Here is an 18637-nt window from a genome sequence, read left to right on the forward strand (position 1 = left end):
AATTCGCTGAAGGGCTGAAGGACTGTCTTATTTGTTTTTCTTTTATCCCTACCACTCACCCTTCTGCTTAATAAATACTTATTGAAAGAAGAAAGGAAGTGATTTCAGACATTTGCAATCCAGAAAGCATGGAGGTGGAGGTCAGTGGGTAGTTATTTGGATTTCAAGGGTGTGGGTAATACTGGAGAAGAACAAGCTACTATATTTGCCTACAAATTTATTTATACCTGCTTCCTTCCACAGAGGGATTGAGGTGGCTTACAAAAATACACATAATACAAGGTAAAAAAACAAATCTGAGGAAATCAGGACAAGGGGAAAATAAGAGTAGGAAAAATCAGACCAAGTTGGCTGGTGAGAAGTGGGCCAAAAAGTTGGCCAAGTTCTCCCACAGCCCACTGGAAACGTAAGTCCCTTTCTCTTCCCCACATGCCTCTCAGGGGTGCCCACAGGCCACACAAGGCCAGGTGCATCCATGGAGGGGATGTAAGACTCCTCCCACACCTCCCTGACCACCGGCTCCAAAGGCCTGGCCTAGAAGCCTAGGAGGGGTTGCGAAGGGCTGTGTCTAAGTAAATGCGGATCTGTGAGGGTTATCCCTTGGCCCACGAGTGGGAGCCCAACTTGCTGACAGGGGTCTGTGACCTGTGAGGGTAGGGTAAACGCTGAAGTATCGTTCTTCTACTCAACGCTGCGAAGGTCCTGGAGCTAGCAACTCAATGCCATTTCGGCCAAGTCTACTCGCGGCCTACTAAGCGCGCGCTCGGCATACAGGACACAAAGATGGAGGGAGCAGAGCGCCTTCCACCCCGCCCCACCCCCACCCCGGCTCCAGACAAAGGGGCAAGCTGCCCCTCCCCCAGCCTCTCCCTCGCGTTCCCCTCCACCCTCAGGCCGCCCTTCGGTGACTTCCTCTTCCCTCCAGGGGCAGCCTGCGGACTTCTCAGGAACTATGTTTCACCTGGGCTCTGGGCGGGGAGCGGGAGCGCGGAGGGCAGCTCCCCGCCCACACCAAGCCTAGGACAACCCCGGGCCCGCGCCTTCATCTTTGAACCGACTCGGTTGGCCCCCAGCGCCTTCCCGCCGGCCGCCCCGCCCCCACCCGGCCGAGCACGTGCTGCCCCGGGTGGGGGCTGGGCCCACTCCCGCCCCGGATCCCCACCCCCACCGGAAACATTCCTGAAACATTCCTGAAACTAGGAGGCCCGGCCCCTCTGGTTCCCCACCCCGCCTCCACTCCCGGATCAGGGTTTTCTAGGCGTCCCCCCTCCACCGCCAGCTCGCCCCCTGAGGAGGGGGCTGGGCCGGGGCCTCGGCTGACTGGGGAGGAAGACGGGGAGCGGAGAAAAACATGAGTCACAGCCGTGTGTCACTGCTCCGCATTGCAATTCCCTTCATCACAGGAGGTGTGGAAGGCCGCTCAGGGACCACGGGCGGGGAGGTGCGCCGGAGAAGGCTCTGGGCCCGGCCTGCAGGGTGCGCCTCTGACTGCACCCCTTTCTTCTCCCACCTCCCTCCCCGCCATCTTCCCACTTTGGCCTCCTTTTCTGTCGTGCAACAAGTCTTTGTTGAGCCGGGCGCTGTCGGGCATGGCGTGCGTGGACTCAGTCCCTGCCCTCAAAGTGCTTCTAGGCGACCAGTGGCTTACGCTTTACTTCTTGAAAAGTCACAGTGGAGGGGGCCAGAGCACCAAGTGGGACCACGTTTCTCTTAAAACACTATTCAGGTCACCTAAGGGAATTAGTCTTCCCTCAGGTTTACCTGAAACGAGCGAATCGTTTCGCTTCAAGGTTGCACCTTGATGGTTCACTCGCGACCATTAATAAATTAAAACTCTGGATTTCACAAGTTTCACGTTTGAATTTCACAAGACCTGGATTTCACCAGTCAGCCACACGCGGGTTGGCACCGAAACGTACATGCTGACACCTGTCCGCCCAGGGGAAATCTACCAGCCGCGTATCTGGGCGAAGGGGGCGTTGAGTAGGCCGCGGTATTTCTTAACCGGCGAGTTTCTCTCCGCCCCTCCCTCCCATACACGGACCCCGCAGGGACCTACACCGCCCACGTCCTTTGCCCTGCGGGAACCAGGTCCAAACACCCGGAAGGCCCCTCAAGGGTGACTGCCGGGGTCTAGCATTCTAGGCAGTAAGGACACCCCCCGCCACATCCCTGCAAAAAGCCCCCTTGGCAATTCCTGTGTGTCCCTTCCTAGGTCTCCTGGCCCGGGACAGTGGGGAGTGGGCCAGAGCCTCGGGTTCCCTTCCCTGGCCTTCCGCGGGCCCGCTCCGAGGTGCGGTGCACCGCGCGCCCCTCCCAGCAGTCGGCACCCACCCGCGCGGCGGCGGCAGCAGTGGCGGTGGCGGCTCGCGGGCGGCCGCCCTTTTAAATCCCCGGGCTCATTTGCATGGCCCCGCCCCACCTCAGTGACACGGCTGGCGCGGGCGGGCCCGTCCCCCCTGCCCCTGGGTCGCTCTTTTTAAGCTCCCCTGAGCCGGGGCTGCGCTCCTCTAATTGGGACTCCGAGCCCGGGCTATTTCTGGCGCTGGCGCGGCTCCAAGAAGGCGTGAGTTCGCGGCCCCTCCGGTGGCTTCTTTTTTTTGTATCTATCATTTAATTAAATTATTTATTTATTGAGGCCGCGCACGGGCCGTGCCTGGCTTCCTGCCCCTCGCCATCCTTCGGGGGAGGGGGAATATTTTTGTCCCCCCGCCTGGATGTGACACATAAATACCCCGCGGGGGCCTGGGCGGCGAGCACGCGGCAGTGGCAGTCTCTGAGCTCCTCTGCTCTCTCCCGGTTTCAGATCCGCATTTGCTACCAGCGGCGGCGGCGGCGGCGGAGCCAGGCCGGTCCTCAGCGCCCAGCACCGTCGCTCCCAGCAACCCGGAGCGCGCACCGCAGGCCGGCGGCCGAGCTCGCGGTGAGTCGTCCCCGGGGCCCGCGGCGGAGGGGGGCGCCCGCACCCCCGCCGCCCCTCCTGTGAGCCGCCAGGGGCTGCAGCGCGCGCCTTCGGCTTTATTCCCAGGCCGGGGCTGCGCGAGCCGCCGGCGGGGGAGGGCCGCACGGCGCGGGGGCGAGCGGCGGGGCCCGGCGGCGCGGGGAGGGCGCCCGCACCGCTTCCCCCGCGGCGCGGGCGCCCTGCGGGGGGCGGGGACCCGGGAAAGGCGCGCGGTGGGGGAGGGGGCGCGCGGCTGCGGCGAGCGCGAGTTGTGCACCCGGCGGAGCTCGGTGCACCTCGCGCGGCGGCCGCTCCCGCCCGAGCCCGGGCCGAGGAGTGGGGGGCGGGGAGGGGAACAGGCTGCGGCGCCACGGGAGAGTGGGGGGCCGGTTGTCTCCTACAGCTTGGAAGTTCTAGAAGTGAGGGGGATGGGCAGGAACCCCACAATTCGGCCCTACTCCTCCGGCTCGGCCTTTCTCCGGGTGCCCCCTCAGGAGATGAGGCCGAAGAGCAGGCCTGGGTTTGGGGCTTCACCCCGACCCCACCTCTGGCCCTGGCCCGCGCGCCTCTTCAGCCCCCAGGGCCAGGCCTGCCCTCCACCCCCACAAACTGGTTTCTCTGCTTTGCTGGGCTCTGTTGGAACTAGTCCCTTTGACTCCCCGTTTCAATTTATTTTCCTGGGGCTTTATTTTGCGGGGAGGGCGCGGAAGGAGGTGGCTTTCTTCCTTTCCCCCGCGCCCGCGTGCGCCAGGTTTCCTGCCCCAAGGCGAGCTTGGGTGCCCCCTCTGGCAGGAAGTGGGGCCGGGTGCACCCGCGTGGCGGTGCATGCGGTCGGGGTGCACCGGTTTCCCGCGCCTGCAAGAGCGGCCTGCGCCCCTCCCCCCGCGCGCTCTTGCCCCTAGTCCCGCCGGCCGACCTGCAACGGCCAGGCGCCGACACTTGCAGAGTCACCCTGGGGCCGGGTAGGGAGCAGGGGACGACAGAGACTTAACCAGCCTCCAGGAGGGTAAGGAAAGTGGCGGGCTGGAGAGTCACCAGGAACCTACTCCATCCGGCCCGCCAACTTACTGTGTGACCTTAGGCTACTCATCAGGGCTTTCTGGGTTACTTTTTTTTGTAAAATAAAATCTGCGATGATATCCTGGGGTCTTTCCTGCAGATTGTCTTAAACATTTATGGCTCACACATTGCATGCATGGTTATGGAGGGGGTAAGCATAAGACCCAAAAAGGCTTACTGTAAATTGAAGGATTGAGTTGGACCCTAAACGTGGCTTCTCTGCGCCAGGCCGCTGATGTTCAGAAACAGGTGGAAGAGACAGCATATGTTGGTCTCACCAGAGAGGGCCTAGGGCCTTAAGTTTATGGAGGCCTGGATTTAGAATGGGTGAGTGGATTAAAGGGTTCTCAACAGCAAGAGATGGAGGGATGCACCAGGTGCAATAAGCTTTCAGGGAAACCAGCCAGGATCCTGGCAGGTGGGGCCCAGGTTCTCTGGAATTAGGACCAGCTCCATCCAACTGGAACCCCCTCTATGAGGGGGCCTCCTGCGGACCTCATGTGAGGTCAGTACTCATTTAGTTGATTAATTTTGATGTTTAGTTTGAAAGGGGGACCTGTGGTGTAATAGAAGATTCTAATCACTGCCTGTAATTACAGAGCAGGCCAAGCCACTAATGACTGAGCAGGATAAATCATCAACCACCTTGTTTAAAAGGGTCCTCAAGTCTGAAATATAAAGTAGAATAATTACCAAAGTCCCGCTTTCTGGAGCATCCTGAAGCTTAAGGATGAGGGTCACATTTGCAAAAATGGGTTTTTCCTCTCATTGTGTTAAAATTGGAAATTGTCTGAAAATATGTAAAGGGGAGAGAAGTCATTTTCAAATGTTTTGTCATTTTTGTTTGGGGCGAAGACTTCCTGTTTAGGCATTTTAAACTCTGGTTTTATCCTTATAGCAGTCTGGAGAGGTAGTTGAGGCACATGTCTTACTGTTAACCCCATTTTACAGATTGAGGGGCTTTCAGAAGTGGGGCCACTGGGCCCACTCTTTGCCAAATATAGTCAGGGGTTGGTTACCACAGATGTGTGGAGCCATAGATTTCCTAGTTCAAGTCTCTAACTTGGGGATAGTAACTGAGAGGACGAGGGATGGGAATATGGGGGACTCTCACTGTCTTAAGATACTGGAAAGAAGAGGCTTCCAACTCTAGGGTGCAGGTGTCCTGGCAGTGGGAGGTTTTAGGTAAACTCACATAGCGGGGCCGATTTGACTCAACAGCCTTCTAAGAAGAGGGAGCAGGCTAGAAACGGACCAAGAATTTTTTAGGATATCCCTGCCAGGGCTCCAGGGGGCCAGTTAGCATCTGTTAGAAAGGTTCATCTCAGTTGGAGATGCCCTTCCTGTAAGGCATCAAAGTGAAAGACCTCAATTTACTCCAGGTGGGCAGGGTTGGGGTGAGGGGCAAGAGGAGACCCACCTTTCAGCTTTGGTCTCCTTTTTCCTTCTCTCACCTCATTCGTTGCAGTTCAGCCATCTTCCCCTTTCCCAAATTATGTCCCCATCTTTGAATCATCAGGCTTTACCCTTGAAGAGAACAGAGGGGGGTGTTGATGGGGTGGGCACCAACCCTGGCCTTGTGATTGGTGAATATCAGGGTTGGCTCTTCTAGCATTTGGTCCTGAGCCTTGGGCCTTGGCAGTGTGGTGAGAGTAAGGTGCCCAGGGGATTGAAGCTCATGGCTGCCAGATGTCCAAGGCTCATTCTCTGCTTACCTTTCCTCCCTTGCTCCCTATGAGCTCCCTAGGCTTGATTTTTCTCTTAAAGAGAAAGGGCAGCAGCTGACTAGAGAGGTGGCCTCAGCCATGTAAGGACCCCCGCCTCACCCACACCTTTGCCTAGGGCAGCCTCACCCTCAGCCAGGTCTGGGTTGCCTGAGCCAGCTTTTGCCTCTTGGGTCTGGACCCTGTGGGGGTGGCAGGACAACAAAGAACCTTTCTGAAAAGGAGATAAGGAGCTAATTAGAACCAACAGGCCCAGCCCTCCCCCTGTAGCAGCAGGGTGGGAATACTGGGTACCCCTGGGAGCAGGCAGTTTGCTGCAGTGCGATTGGAGGGTAGGAGTGGTAAAGGTGGTAGGAGGTGGCTGAAACAAGATGTTTTGTTTAAAACTGCTTTTTCTGCCTCCAGCATCCCAGCCATTGCTTCTCCACCTGCTCCATAGAGAAGCGAAGATGAGTGAGTCGAGTTCGAAGTCCAGCCAGCCCTTGGCCTCCAAGCAGGAAAAGGATGGCACTGAGAAGCGAGGGCGGGGCAGGCCTCGTAAGCAGCCTCCGGTGAGTCCCGGGACAACGCTGGTAGGGAGTCAGGTGGGTGTCCAAATCTTTGCATTGGTTTATATCTTTGGGCTAGGGAGGTGCCAGCCATCTTGACAGATGAAAACAGGAATGGAGAGGTGCAGAATTGTTCTTGTCTGTATGTGTCCTCCCAACACAGGCCCGTACCCTGCACTCACCAGCCCTGGTCAGATTCTTCTGAGACCTTGGAAGAGAAGTGGGGACTGAGCCCATGACAAAGTCTAAGCCCAAAGTGACCCTCTGGCCACAAAGGCCAATGCTTACATTGTGGTAGACCACCCACCCCTTTCTAGTCCATCGTGGACCGGTGTGTTTATTAAGCACAATAAAGATGAATTCTAGAAAATGAAAATACATGAGCATGGGATTTTTAATCATGAGATTCATCATGCATATTATTCCATGAATTTACTGTGAAAGTTCTTAGATACTTATTGTCAGTTTCTATACTTCCTCACCCTGGGCCAGTAGCAACGTTTGTGGGCCCACACCTGTTCATGGGCCTCAGTGCCAGGGCCCCTGGATTAGGCTTTGCCCCTGGCTCCGTAAAAGGAAATTTAAGCCCAGGAAGTTGAAAATGTTGGGGAGTTGATTGCAGTGACCCTTGGAACCCTGGTGCTGACCTTCCACAGGATTAGAAGGCCAGCCTAACACTGGGACACCTTGTAGAGCATGGCCAGTTAGGCTGTGCAGGGCACCTGTTGACAATGGTGGAGGTCTTGGTTTCTCTCATGAGGGGCAGCTGTGAGTGAAGTCCAGTTGCTGCCCTTTTCCTGGGGAAGAAGAAACTGAATTGATCCTTGCCCTTTACACATCAGGCCCCCAGCTTCCCCATCTATAAGGTAGAGAGAGTGCTCTGTCCTGACTCTAGGAGACCTGAGCCATGAGGAGTCTAGGTGGTGGCATTCAGCTGCCTCTTTCTGAGCCCAGTGCTTTGAGGAAGGGGAACTTGTCCTCTTGGTCTGGTTCCTTTGGTCTCCCCTCCTCCCTTCTTGGCTAGGGGTAGAAAAGGTGTCATAGAAGGGGTGTTGAGTTACTGGACCATGCTTATAGACAGCCCATGGGCAGCCACCCCAGGAAACCATACCTGACATGCCTTTACTGCCCAGTTTCTATGCATTATGCAGTAGCTTTTTATTCTGTCTCAGGCTTATTAAAGTTTTAGTGGCAACAATGGCAAGGATCTCTGGGGTTCTTTCTCCCTGGGAGGCATCCCGGAGGGTCAGTTTGCAGGTAGAGGCTGGAGGCTCTTTTCTCCTCTTGTGCATCCTCCAGTCTGCAGCATGTATCATCAGAGAGGGTGGGCAATGATTGTGGTCTAAGACTAATATATTCTTTGTTTAATTTTCATGGTATCGTACAAGGTAAGTCTTATCATTTATAGATGTGGAGATAAGCGTGAGCATTAAGTGTCTTCCCCAAAATTTTAGGGCTAGTCAGTGGCAGAGCTGGGAAGTGGATAAGTTGCCTGTTTGCCCCCATGACATATTTCCCAGAGGGTCTTCTGGCTTCTTGTCATTTTGTCACAGGGATGAAAGGGGAGGGGCTTTGTAAATGATGGTTAAACTGAGAACTGAATCCTGAGGGCTTGCCCTTGCCATTGAGTCAGGGTGATGGCTTGCTGACTTAACGCTGCTCTCGGGTGGGGCAGAAAGCTCTGTTTTCTGAAAGGGGTATGACAGGTGGCATCTGTGTCCTTCACTACCCTGTCTGTCTTTGCAGAAGGAACCCAGTGAAGTGCCAACACCTAAGAGACCTCGGGGCCGACCAAAGGGGAGCAAAAACAAGGGCGCTGCCAAGACCCGGGTGAGGCTCAGTGGGAGGGTGCCCCTGGTGCAAGGAGGGAGGGTCCTCATAGGGAGTATGGGAAAGGACTGGCTTGTCCTGATTCAGCTCCGTCTTCCCTGGTATATATATGAGTGGTAGGCAATGGGTTTTGCTAATTGGGGAAAGCAGGGTGATGACTGAGGTCTCACTTCTGGGGCCTTGGTCCTGCCCAGGACAATGGGGAAGTCAAGTCCGAAGTCATAGCTTTCTGGTCTGGAGAAAGGTGAGTTGGGAGGAGTGAAGGGGCAGCCCCATCAGCCCCTGGGCTGAGGATGTTACTTTCTATCCTGGGGTTCCCTGGATCCTGAGGGACTGGGGATAGGCAAGGAAAGCCAGATTCTGGTGGCATCAGGCCTTCAGAGAATTATTTTGTTTTTTATTTTATTTTTTCTAAGACACGACTCATATCCTCTGAGTCATGGGTGGAGGAGGGAGTGGGGGGCATGTGTATAGGTGGGGTGGGGGAGGCAATGTGGCTGGCCAGTCATCGACAGCTGGACTGGGGTGGGCCTGCTGGGGTGAGAGTCCTGGGTTGCCCTGAGCAGAGGTAGGTAGTTCTGTACCTCTGTTCCTTTACCATCCCAGGCTCTGGTCATTGGGTTATCACTGTCAGGGACATTTTTCACTCAGTGGATCTTTTCTCTGACCATCTAGAAAACCACCACGACTCCAGGGAGGAAACCAAGGGGCAGGCCCAAAAAACTGGTAGGTGAAGGGGCGGTGGTACCTTGGTTCTTTGGAGGAGGGTGCAAAAAATGGGTGATGCCTGATCCTGTACACCCATTATGGAAAGACAGTTCTCCCTGACCTGTAGGGCCAGGAATAGTGGGGTATCACATTTTACCCAGGCCCAGAGAAGGGAAGGGATTTGCCCAGGGCCCAGTCAGGCTCCTGGCACCCAGTCCAGGGCTTTTAAGGGGCCATGGGTCCATGAGAAGTGAGGGGTCCTGGGTACAAACCGGACAAGACCGCTGCCCTGCACTAGTGGGGGATGTCTCTGCCTCTGCTTCTAGAACAGGCACAGGACTTCTCAGGGGGATCTTGGAGGACATCTAGTCCATTCCCCATCATAGGAGTGAGGAAGGGACGTTACACAGGGAACGGGTGAGGTTTGGCCTTAACACCCTGATCTTGAGGAGGGAGGAAGCAGCAGCAAAATTTCTCAGCCCTCAGATGGGGTCAGTGCTGGGTGGGAGCTGAGGAATGATCCCACATGGAGGCACTTCCTCACAGGGAGGCTCTTCCATTTCCAGACCCCCAAATAGTCAGGGGACCTAGGTGGGGTGGGTCAGAAGACTGCCTCAACGGGGCTACTCTGTAGGTAGAGCCACCCCAGCCTTCCTCCTCCTGGCCCTTTCCGATCCCCAATGTGCTCCCTGTACTCCCCGAGGCATTCATTCCTCGAGCTGAGCAGCCACTGCCACCAGGGTTAAGGGGAGTAGGGGGTGTTGGCTCAGTCCCAGGAGTGAGTAACAGGAAACAAGTTGTTTTGGAGTTTGTGCCTGGCACGGGGGCTGGGCCTGTGTGGTGTCCCAACATTCCCACCCAGTGAGTGAGCCCCAGCGGGCGGCACACACTTCCACTTCCTCCCCACCCTGGCCTGGGGTCAGCCTGTGGCTGTGGCCACTGCACAGCCCTGCTCTGCAGCCCAGCAGCTGCCCCCGTGGGCCAAGGCCACCTGGTTCCCCTGTACCCACCAGGGGGGGCTCATGCACCCTCCAGCCACACCTTCCCTTCCCATTTCCTCTTCTGGCTACCTCCTCCCCTCCCACTGAAGAGCTAGTCACTTCCTCGCTTTTCAAGCTTTAGAGCAGTACTGGGCTCTACCCAGTCCCCCCACCATGGGCCCTGGGGCAAGGAAGCCTGGCTCTGAGAGCAGCATGTGTGTGGTTTTTTTCCCTCCCTTTAAATTCTTCCTTTTTTATGAATGAAACTGGGCTGTGGAGGTTGCTGAGTCACCCACACACTCAGCCCTGACTCATCCCCCTTCTGGAGAGCCAGGGAGTGCAGGGAGGTGTGTGTGGGGGGAGCCTGGCCTGTGCCCCTCCCCCACAGCTATGGGGGTGGAGGAGGAGGGCCAGGCTTGGCACTCCTGCTGACGCCCTGCCCACCTCACAGGAGAAGGAGGAAGAAGAGGGCATCTCGCAGGAGTCCTCAGAGGAGGAGCAGTGACCGCGCCGTGCCACCTGCTTCCTCATCGAGGAGCAGTTTCCTTCTGGGACTGGACAGCTCCGCTCCCACTGCCCCCCGCCCCTTCCCCCAGGCCCACACATCACCGCCACCTACCTGCGCCTGTACCGCCACACTACACAGCACACCAGCCGCTGCAGGGCCCTGGTGGCCCACGTGGGGAGCAGTTTTCCTTTGGTCTTGGATCCCAGCGACCCCTCCCTCACCCACATGCACACACTTACCCTCCCAAAGCTGACTTCCTACTTAGCCGCACCCTGCACCTGCTGCATCCCCACTCTCAGTGGTAGGGACATTGCTGGCTGGGCTCTTGGTTTGGGGGGTCCTTTCTCCCCCACTCTTCCCTCTGGCATCCCATTAAGGGGCCTGGGAGGGCTCCCTGGCCTTAAACGGGGCCCAAGCCCCATCATTCTGACATGCCCACTCCATTGTACTGGCAGCAGCAGCAGCAGGAGCAGGTGTGGCCAATGGATAGGGCTGCTTGCCCCCAAGATGCTCCCAACCAACCTGTCTCTCACCAGGTGCAGCTCACACCCACTTCTCTTCCTTCTCCACCTTGCCTAGTCCCTGCACTAGGTTAGCAGCCCCCTTAGGGCACAGGAAGGAAGGCAGGAGGGATTGAGCCCCCCACCCCATCTGCTTCTACTCTAGGCCTCATTTCCCTTTTCCTCACATGGGGCACTACTAAGGAGCTAGCCTTGCCCACTCCCACCCTTCTGCTCCTCCCCACCCCCCAAGGTTCTGGTTCCATCTTTCCTCTGTTCACAAACTACCTCTGGACAGTTGTGTTGTTTTTTTGTTCAACGTTTCATTCTTAGACATCTGTCATTGCTGCTGCTACCAGCGCCAAATGTTCATCCTCATTGCCTCCTGTTCTGCCCACACTCCCCTCCTCCAAGATACTCTTAGGGGATGGGGCCTGGAGCAAAGCAGGCTGGGTTACCGACTACCCCAGTCCCAGGGAAGGTGGGGCCCTGCCCCTAGGATGCTGCAGCGGAGTGAGCAGGGGGGCGGAAACCTGTGTTGACCGTCGAAGTGTAGGGGCCACCTTCTCCCCCTGTTCTGCCAGGGAGGAGGTAGCCATTATTTGTCCCAGCCTGGGGCTCCCCCTCCTCTGGTTTCCTATTTGCAGTTACTTGAATAAAAAAAAAATATCCTTTTCTGGACTGGAGTCTTTTTCTGTGGTGGGTGCCTGGAGCAGGTAAGGGTGAAAACCAAGGATTGTGGGGGTGCAGGGGGAGCTTTGGAAGTCCTCTGCCCAATTCGTAGGCTGGGGATAGGGAGAACACGCTACTGGCTGGCATCAGCTCCAGGAGAGGTCATTGAAGCCCCTCTTGAAGAAATGAACCATACCATTAGCCACAAAACATTTTATTTACAAAATATATACTGCATGTACATCAGGCCCTGTCACCATAGAAACAACTCTAAAGCCAAGTCAGGGAGGGCTAAAGATGGGGCCTATAGAAAGGCAAAGCTCTGCCCCATCTCCCAGCCACCTTTTAATCCTAAAAGGAAAAAGTTCCCATTGGTGCCTGGGAGTGGGTAGTAGGCTCGTCCCACAAAGGACTGAAGGCCTAGGGGCAAGTGAAGTGTTGGGGCTGGCTGCTATGCATGAACTTATAAAATGGGTGCTGCCAGGATGGGAGGAGGAATGGAGACCCAGGACCCAGCAGGGGGAGCTGGATGAGCACAAGTGGGAGGGGAAAGCAGCAAGCAGTGGGGCCCCAAAGTTCTGAAGATCAGGGGGTCAGGTCATGTCTTGACATCTAGCAAGGGCATCCGCTTGTGTTGGTAGCCACTCTGCCAGCCATGTACCACCTGTGAGAGGAGGATACCATGTCACAAAACTGGGTTCTGGATACTAGGAGTTCATAGCACAACCTTGGAGGATATACCCCACTACTCAGCCCAAAGAGGGAGAGCTGAGGTCATAACTAGGCTCTGGTTTCAGTGGTGAGTATGGGTGAGAGCAGAGTAGACCCACCTCTGCCGATTCTCTGTCCCGAGTGCTCACCTTGGGGTCTCCTATGTCAGAGAGTAGCTCCTGCTCAGCCTCGTGTAGCTCTTCAGCGGGGTCATAACTGTACATGGGGAGCAGGTGATGGCGAAGCCGGTCCACCCTGGAGAGCAGGGGAGGGGAGCTCAGCCTAGGAGGCCCACCCTATTTTTTAAATACCTGAGTTCCCTGTCTTCATTCCCCCTGGCAAGGGCACTTTAGTGAGTGCCTTTCTGGGCACACTTTGGCTCTAAACACATGTCCAATTCTACTCCCCAAGGGGTAAGCTGAGCCTAACTTAACGAGTGTAGGGAATTTCAGATTTGTATCAGGATGGCTGACAGGCATCATACGTGTATGCAGAGAACTCAGATCCTATGGGAAGAAATTTAAGTAGAGAGTGAAGCCAAGTCAGGGAGGGCTAAAGATGGGGCCTATAGAAAGGCAAAGCTCTGCCCCATCTCCCAGCCACCTTTTAATCCTAAAAGGAAAGCATTTGGGGGCAGCAACACTCACCGCTTTTTCTTCTGGACATACATTACCTGTAAAAGAGAGAGCACTGTGGTGTCTGGGAACCCAGGACGGCCCACCCTCCTCCACACCCTCCACTCCACTGTACCAGGACAGCAGCCCTGCTCAAAAAAGGTGTGGGTGTGTGTAAATGTGGGAGCTCCTTACCACAGCCACCACCACTCCGACCAGGGTGATGAGGAAGAAAGGCCCCAATACATAGCCCACCATGGAGTCGCTGTTGGCTTGGGGGTCAGTGGGCACTGTGGTGTTACTCATGACATCGGCAGCTGGAGGGCTGGGTAGTCAGCATGGGCAGTAGTGCCTCGGGAGGGTGCCTCCACTGGGCTCCCTGGGGAAGAGGAAGGGAGGTTATCAATTTCACCCAGGGTGACATCAGGCTCTGGATCCCTCCTCAAGAGCAGGTGATGTATGAAAACTTAGGTCAGGCACTGGGATGAGGGATCCTTCAAGTCAATGTGATGAGCTTACTCTTCCAATGACTCTCAGCAAACCCTGGGTGTAAAAGGCACCTAAGGGAGGCCCAGACCTAGGGCCTAAATTCTGCCCAGCTCTTATCCCCAAATCAGGGTGGGGCCCGGCTGTTGGCCAAACACTTGCGGATATCAGCTTCTGGGGAAAGGTTAGATGTAGGTTTCCAGCTCCTGCCCCAACCTCCTGGGGCCGCCAGCTCCTATCCAGTGAAGCAAAATGGGGAGATTAGGTAAAAACTTGAGAGTCCTGCACTGTGGCATAGGGGGTGAAGTAGGAGCATTTGAAGGAGCGCAGCCTCAGTTCTGATCTAATCCCCGTATTTCAGGCTTTAGGCCCTATGTCCCCCTTGTCCCAGCTGTGACTCCAGACATATAGCCTGGACACCCTCTCCCCCATCTGTCTTCTGCCAGGATGGACACAAATGGGCAAGGCTGGACTGTACCTGCAAGGTGATGTCACCTCCCTCTGGTCCCCACCCAGGGCTCCGCCCAAGTCCTTCCCCTCCAGGCCTGCGCTGAGATGCGGAGAGAGTGAGCTCCCACTGACAGATGTAAGGAGACTGCCACGGGCGGCTGCACAAAGATGCCCCAAGGTCCCTAACCCCGATTTGCCTGGGTCTCCATATGAGCTACCTGTCCCGGTGTCCGTGGGGGTCACTGGGTTTGCCCAATCGCACGCACACCGTCCCATGGTCGAGGATACATGTCGAAGTGGGGAGGGTGTGTCAGGCCGCTCCTAGGATGCGGACCAGCAACGGCGAGCGGGAGGTAGGTCTCACGGCTCTGGGATGCTCAGGCGGGGAGAGGGAGTCTGGGGGGAGCACAGAGGGGCCGGGGCGTCCTGGAACCCCGGCAACCCGAGGCATGGACCCGTGCCAGCGCTCTGCAGCCCATTCAACCCAGCCTGCCTTACCTCCCGCCGCTGCAGCCCGGACAGGAACGCCCTCGGTCTGCTCCAGGGCCCCGGAAGAACCTGTAGGCGCGTGATCAAAGGACCCGGGGAAATGGGCGGAGCTGCAGCTCTCGGGCGCAGCCAATCCGGTGTCGGAAGGCTGACGGCCTAGACACTTCTGGAGCGACCAATCCGGAGGCGGGGAGTGGGCGGCCCGAAGGCGGAGACTCCCCAGGTTGCAGGGTACATCCCGCGGCAGCAGGGGGCAGCCGAGGGCTGCGCAGCGGGGGGTGGAGAGCTCTAGGGGAGGGGGCGGGGCGCATGGTTTCCCGGCGTGCCCTGAGGCAGACTCCGGCTGTGCACCCGCGGTTGGGATTCGGATTCCTAGGCGAGTCCGGGTGTCTGTCCCTCTTCCCGTCTGGTTGGAGCCCAGGTATAGAGCCAAGCCACGCTCTAATGTTTATCGCAGGCGTGAGGCGACTAGCGGCGCGTCCCTGACGGCAGGACCCTGCCCCATTAGTGTGTGTTGAGTCCTCCATGCTTCCTACTGCCCATTGACCCTCTGGGCTGCGCGCAGAGGACCGAGTAGGCAGACTGGGTTAGCTCCTACCCAGCCTTGCTTGGACCCAACCATATTCTTTGTGCCTCATTTTTAATGTCTGTAACACAGAGTGCTGTGAGGATTAGACGATAACATGGGTACCGAGCACAGCATACAACATGCCCTGGATGTTAAATTTCCCGTTCTTTTTGGGGAGGGGGCACAGCTGAGGCAGCGGGGTGAAGTCCCCTGGGTTACAGATAATTTGCTAAGTAGGTAAGCCTGGGTCGAAGCTTTCATGGTCTGATAATTGAAATGTCACACACTAGAGAAATCTGAATAAAATCGGTGGATTTTATCAATGTCAATATCCTGATTATGATATTATAATATTATACTGTAGTTTTGCAAAAGTTGTCGTTAGGAGGAGCTAGGCAAAGTGTACAAGGGGTCTCTGTCTTAAAACTGAAGGTGATGTACAATTACCTCAAATGTGTGTGTGTGCACACGTGTAGTTTTGTACTAGATAGACCCTCTTTTACCTCTCAGAATCATATGCAGTTGGGAAAACTCCAGACTGGCAGGTAATGGAAACCACCTTCGAACATAAAGGTTGTGGTAAGCCAAAACAAGCTGATGTCCTCCTACGTCCTCAGGTGCTACTGGAGATACAAGGATGGCCTGGGTCACCCTGTTTTTGCCAGAGGCAGCCAATGGCATGGACATGATTGAACCTTTTTGTCTGGTGTGACTTTAGTTTCCTCCTGCCCTTCCAGAGAAGGTTGGATGAGGGCAGGTCTGGTACAGAGATGACCCAACTGGAAACAGAGCGGGTGGGAACTCTGGCCTCTTGCCTCCAGATACCACCATCTGACTGTGGTGGGGAATCAGATAAAGGGAAAGGAGTGAAAAGCACCTGGGTTTGGAGTGTCAAGGTATATTTCCTGGTATTCTCAGACGTTTTAGTCTTTAGAGTAGACTTTTATCAGAGCTGAGGGCAGAGAGAGGAGGCTACTTCTCCAGAACAGGGCTGCTTCACCTTGCAAGGAATTGGGGATCAAGTGATAGGTTTCGTTTTTTTCTATTTGCTTTCCCACAGTATTTGTTAATTATTTATTTATCTGCAGAAACTGTTTCTAACCCCAAATATTCACATTTCATAGGTCAGTGACAATGTCCATGGAATTCAACCCAAAGAAATTTTTTACATTCCAAAATCATTTTGCACTCTGAAAGATATCAGCCTTCTTCATCTCCTCAAAATCTTTCATAAAATCATAAATTCTGTAGAAATCTGTGTATGCCTTCTTTCTTGTTTTAGCCACAGCATACTTATAGAAAGCTGCAACTCCCAGGAATACAGTGACTGCTCCAAAAATATGAAGTCACAGACACTTGACCAGAAGGCCCACATCTGAGGTTTTGTTAAAGCTCTGGAAGCCATGGTAGTTATTCTCAGTACCAAAGGCCTTCCTGACTCAAGTAATAGGTTTTAGAACCCAGGCCCCCTTGTCTGCTCACACACCCAACATTTTTCCCCATCCTCAGGGCTTCCAATCGCATATCTTGAGGGCCTACTTGTCCTAAGAGCAGGCCTAGTGGTCACAGTGGCTAGACCACTGTATGGAAAGGGCTGGGGTCTCAGTGTCAGAAATTTGGCATGTTTTTATTTCCCTTACTCCTAGGGCAGAATACTATTCTGAGCTAGGTAGGGCAGGTGGGGCAACCCCAATTTAAAAATGAGTAAGCTGAGGCCCTGAGCAGTGTGATGATTTCCCAAAGCCCTTGGCATGCTCAGCAAGGGTGGGGCAGAATGGGTTGACAGGTGGGTCCTTCTTCCTGGACAGCTCTGTGCTGGCAGCTGTTCCAGGGCTGCATTTGAGACCTGATTTGTTCCTATGTTGAGGCAGACTGTGGTAAGTTAAAGATATATACTATAAACCCTAAAGCAACTAGTAAAATAACAGAGTTATAGCTAATAAACCAACAAAAGAGATAAAATAGAATTAAAAATACTGAAATAATCCCAAAGGAGTCTGAAAAAGAGGAAAGGGGGAACACAGAACAAATGAGAGAACTAGAAAACAAGATGATAAACTGAAACCTAACTATATCAAAATCACATTCAAATCCAATTAAAAGGAAGAGGTTGATGGGATGGATAAAAAAGCAAGCCCTAATTATATGCTGCCCACAAGAAATGTACTTTGCATATAAAAAGTCAAATAGGGTAAAAGTAAAAAAGATTTTAAAAGATACGCCATGCTTATGCTAGTCAAAAGAAAGCTAGGATGGCTGTAATGATAATCAGACAAAGTTGATTTCAGAGCAAAGAATATTACCTGGGATAAAGAAGCTCAGTTCATAATAACAAAGGAGTTAATTAATCAAGGACATAATATTTCTAAATGTTCATGTGCCCAATAAGAGGGCTTCAAAATACATGAAACAAAAACTGATAGAACTGCAAGAAAAAACAGTCACAATTATAGTCAGAGATTTTAGTACTACTCTTTCAGTAATTGATAAAACAAGTAGACAAATCAGCCAGGATATAGTAAACTTGAACCACACAATCAACCAACTTGACCTGATTGTCATTTAGAGAATACTTCACCTAACAATAACAGAATACATATTCTCAAGTATGCACAGAACATTTATGGGTCATAAAACAAGAATGAAATTCGAAAATGTTACACTAAGTGAAATAAACCAGTCACAAAAGGACAAATACTATATGATTTTACTTTTATGAGGTCAAATTCTAAAAAGTAGAATGGTAGTTGTCAGGGGCTGGAGGGTGGAGAAGAATGAAGAGTTATTGTTCAGTAGGTACAGAGTTTCAGTTTGGGAAAGTGAAAAAAGTTCTGAAGATGGATGGTGGTGATGGTTACACAACAAAGTAGTTAATGCCACTGAACATGTACACTTAAAAATGGTTTAAAATGTTAAAAAAAAAATCCAAGTGTATGCTGCTTGCAAGAGACCCACTTTAGACCAAAAGACACAAATAAGTTGAAAGTGAAGGATGAAAGAGATGTTCCATGCAAAGAGTAACCACAAGAGAGCTAGAGTGGCTATCCTAATATCAGACAAAATAGATTTTAAGTCAAAAACCCTTACAAGTCACAAAGGAGGATATTGATAGAAGGGTCAATTCACGAAGAAGCTATAATAATTACATGTTCACCAATCAGCAGAGTCCCAAAATATGTGACACAAACATTGAAAGAATTGAAGGTAGAAATAGACAATTCTGCAATAATAGTTGGACACTTCGATACCCTACTTTCAGTAATGGATCGAATATCCTATACAGAAGATGGGTAAGGAAATAGAGTACTTGAAAAACACTCTAAACCAATTTGGCCCAGCAGACATACAGCACACTCCACCCCACAACAGAATATACATTACTCTTAAGTATACGTGGAACATTCTCCAGGATAGATCATACATTAGGTCACAAAAAATATCTTATTAGATTAAAAAAACCTCCTAACAAAGAAAAGCCCAGGATCAGATGGCTTCACTGGTGAATTCTACCAAATGTCTAAAGGAGAATTAACACCAATCTTTCTCAAACTCTTCCAAAAAACTGAAAAGGAACACTTTCGAACTCATTTGAACTCACCATTGCTCTAATACCAGAGCCAGACAAAGACATAAAAGAAAAAGCTACAGGTCAATCTCTCTTATTAATATAGATGCTAGGCCATAAAAGGATTCTCAGTAAATTTAAAAGGATTGAAACCATACAAAGTATCTTCTCTGACCACAGTGGAATGAAGCTAGAAACTATAACAGGAAAATTACACACTCTTGAAAAACTAATGGGTCAAAGAAGAAGCCACTAGGAAAATTAGAAAATACTTTAAGACAAAT

General features: G+C 53.2%; 2 protein-coding genes and 1 pseudogene across 4 annotated transcripts; 1 reads left to right on the forward strand and 2 right to left on the reverse strand.

Moving 5' to 3' along the window:
- Window positions 1-2435: 2435 nt before the first annotated feature.
- HMGA1 (high mobility group AT-hook 1) lies at window positions 2436-11479 on the forward strand. Of its 2 annotated transcripts, none has more exons than XM_016146959.2 (6): window positions 2436-2566; window positions 2807-2923; window positions 6130-6275; window positions 8019-8102; window positions 8778-8828; window positions 10242-11479. In XM_016146959.2, the coding sequence occupies exons 3-6, from the start codon at window positions 6174-6176 to the stop codon at window positions 10293-10295; spliced, it is 291 nt and encodes a 96-aa protein (XP_016002445.1). In that variant the 5' UTR covers window positions 2436-2566; window positions 2807-2923; window positions 6130-6173; the 3' UTR covers window positions 10296-11479. The 2 variants fall into 2 exon arrangements, with proteins under 2 accessions (XP_016002445.1, XP_016002443.1); XM_016146957.2 differs by having other exon boundaries at window positions 2437-2566; window positions 6130-6308.
- A 189-nt stretch (window positions 11480-11668) lies between these two features.
- SMIM29 (small integral membrane protein 29) lies at window positions 11669-14328 on the reverse strand. Of its 2 annotated transcripts, none has more exons than XM_016146963.2 (5): window positions 14230-14328; window positions 12991-13174; window positions 12829-12854; window positions 12331-12436; window positions 11669-12134 (listed from the first exon to the last, which is right to left on the reverse strand). In XM_016146963.2, the coding sequence occupies exons 2-5, from the start codon at window positions 13099-13101 to the stop codon at window positions 12069-12071; spliced, it is 309 nt and encodes a 102-aa protein (XP_016002449.1). In that variant the 5' UTR covers window positions 13102-13174; window positions 14230-14328; the 3' UTR covers window positions 11669-12068. The 2 variants fall into 2 exon arrangements, with proteins under 2 accessions (XP_016002449.1, XP_016002447.1); XM_016146961.2 differs by lacking the exon at window positions 14230-14328 and adding an exon at window positions 13950-14223.
- Window positions 14329-14723: 395 nt separating this feature from the next.
- LOC107511938 lies at window positions 14724-17679 on the reverse strand (annotated as a pseudogene).
- Window positions 17680-18637: the final 958 nt, after the last annotated feature.

This window comes from Rousettus aegyptiacus, unplaced genomic scaffold, assembly GCF_014176215.1.
Source record: "Rousettus aegyptiacus isolate mRouAeg1 unplaced genomic scaffold, mRouAeg1.p scaffold_m13_p_1, whole genome shotgun sequence".
Classification (NCBI taxonomy): Eukaryota; Metazoa; Chordata; class Mammalia; order Chiroptera; family Pteropodidae; genus Rousettus; species Rousettus aegyptiacus.

Bases quoted from the DNA above. Each gene is read 5' to 3' on its own strand.
- HMGA1 (XM_016146957.2), top strand. From the start codon at position 6,174: ATGAGTGAGTCGAGTTCGAAGTCCAGCCAGCCCTTGGCCTCCAAGCAG. The intron at 8,103-8,777 runs GTGAGGCTCAGT...CTGACCATCTAG, and splicing joins AGGGCGCTGCCAAGACCCGG to AAAACCACCACGACTCCAGG. The intron at 8,829-10,241 runs GTAGGTGAAGGG...CCCACCTCACAG, and splicing joins GGGGCAGGCCCAAAAAACTG to GAGAAGGAGGAAGAAGAGGG.
- SMIM29 (XM_016146963.2), bottom strand. From the start codon at position 13,101: ATGAGTAACACCACAGTGCCCACTGACCCCCAAGCCAACAGCGACTCC. The intron at 12,855-12,990 runs GTAAGGAGCTCC...TCTCTTTTACAG, and splicing joins TCGGAGTGGTGGTGGCTGTG to GTAATGTATGTCCAGAAGAA. The intron at 12,135-12,330 runs GTGAGCACTCGG...CTCCTCTCACAG, and splicing joins CTGACATAGGAGACCCCAAG to GTGGTACATGGCTGGCAGAG.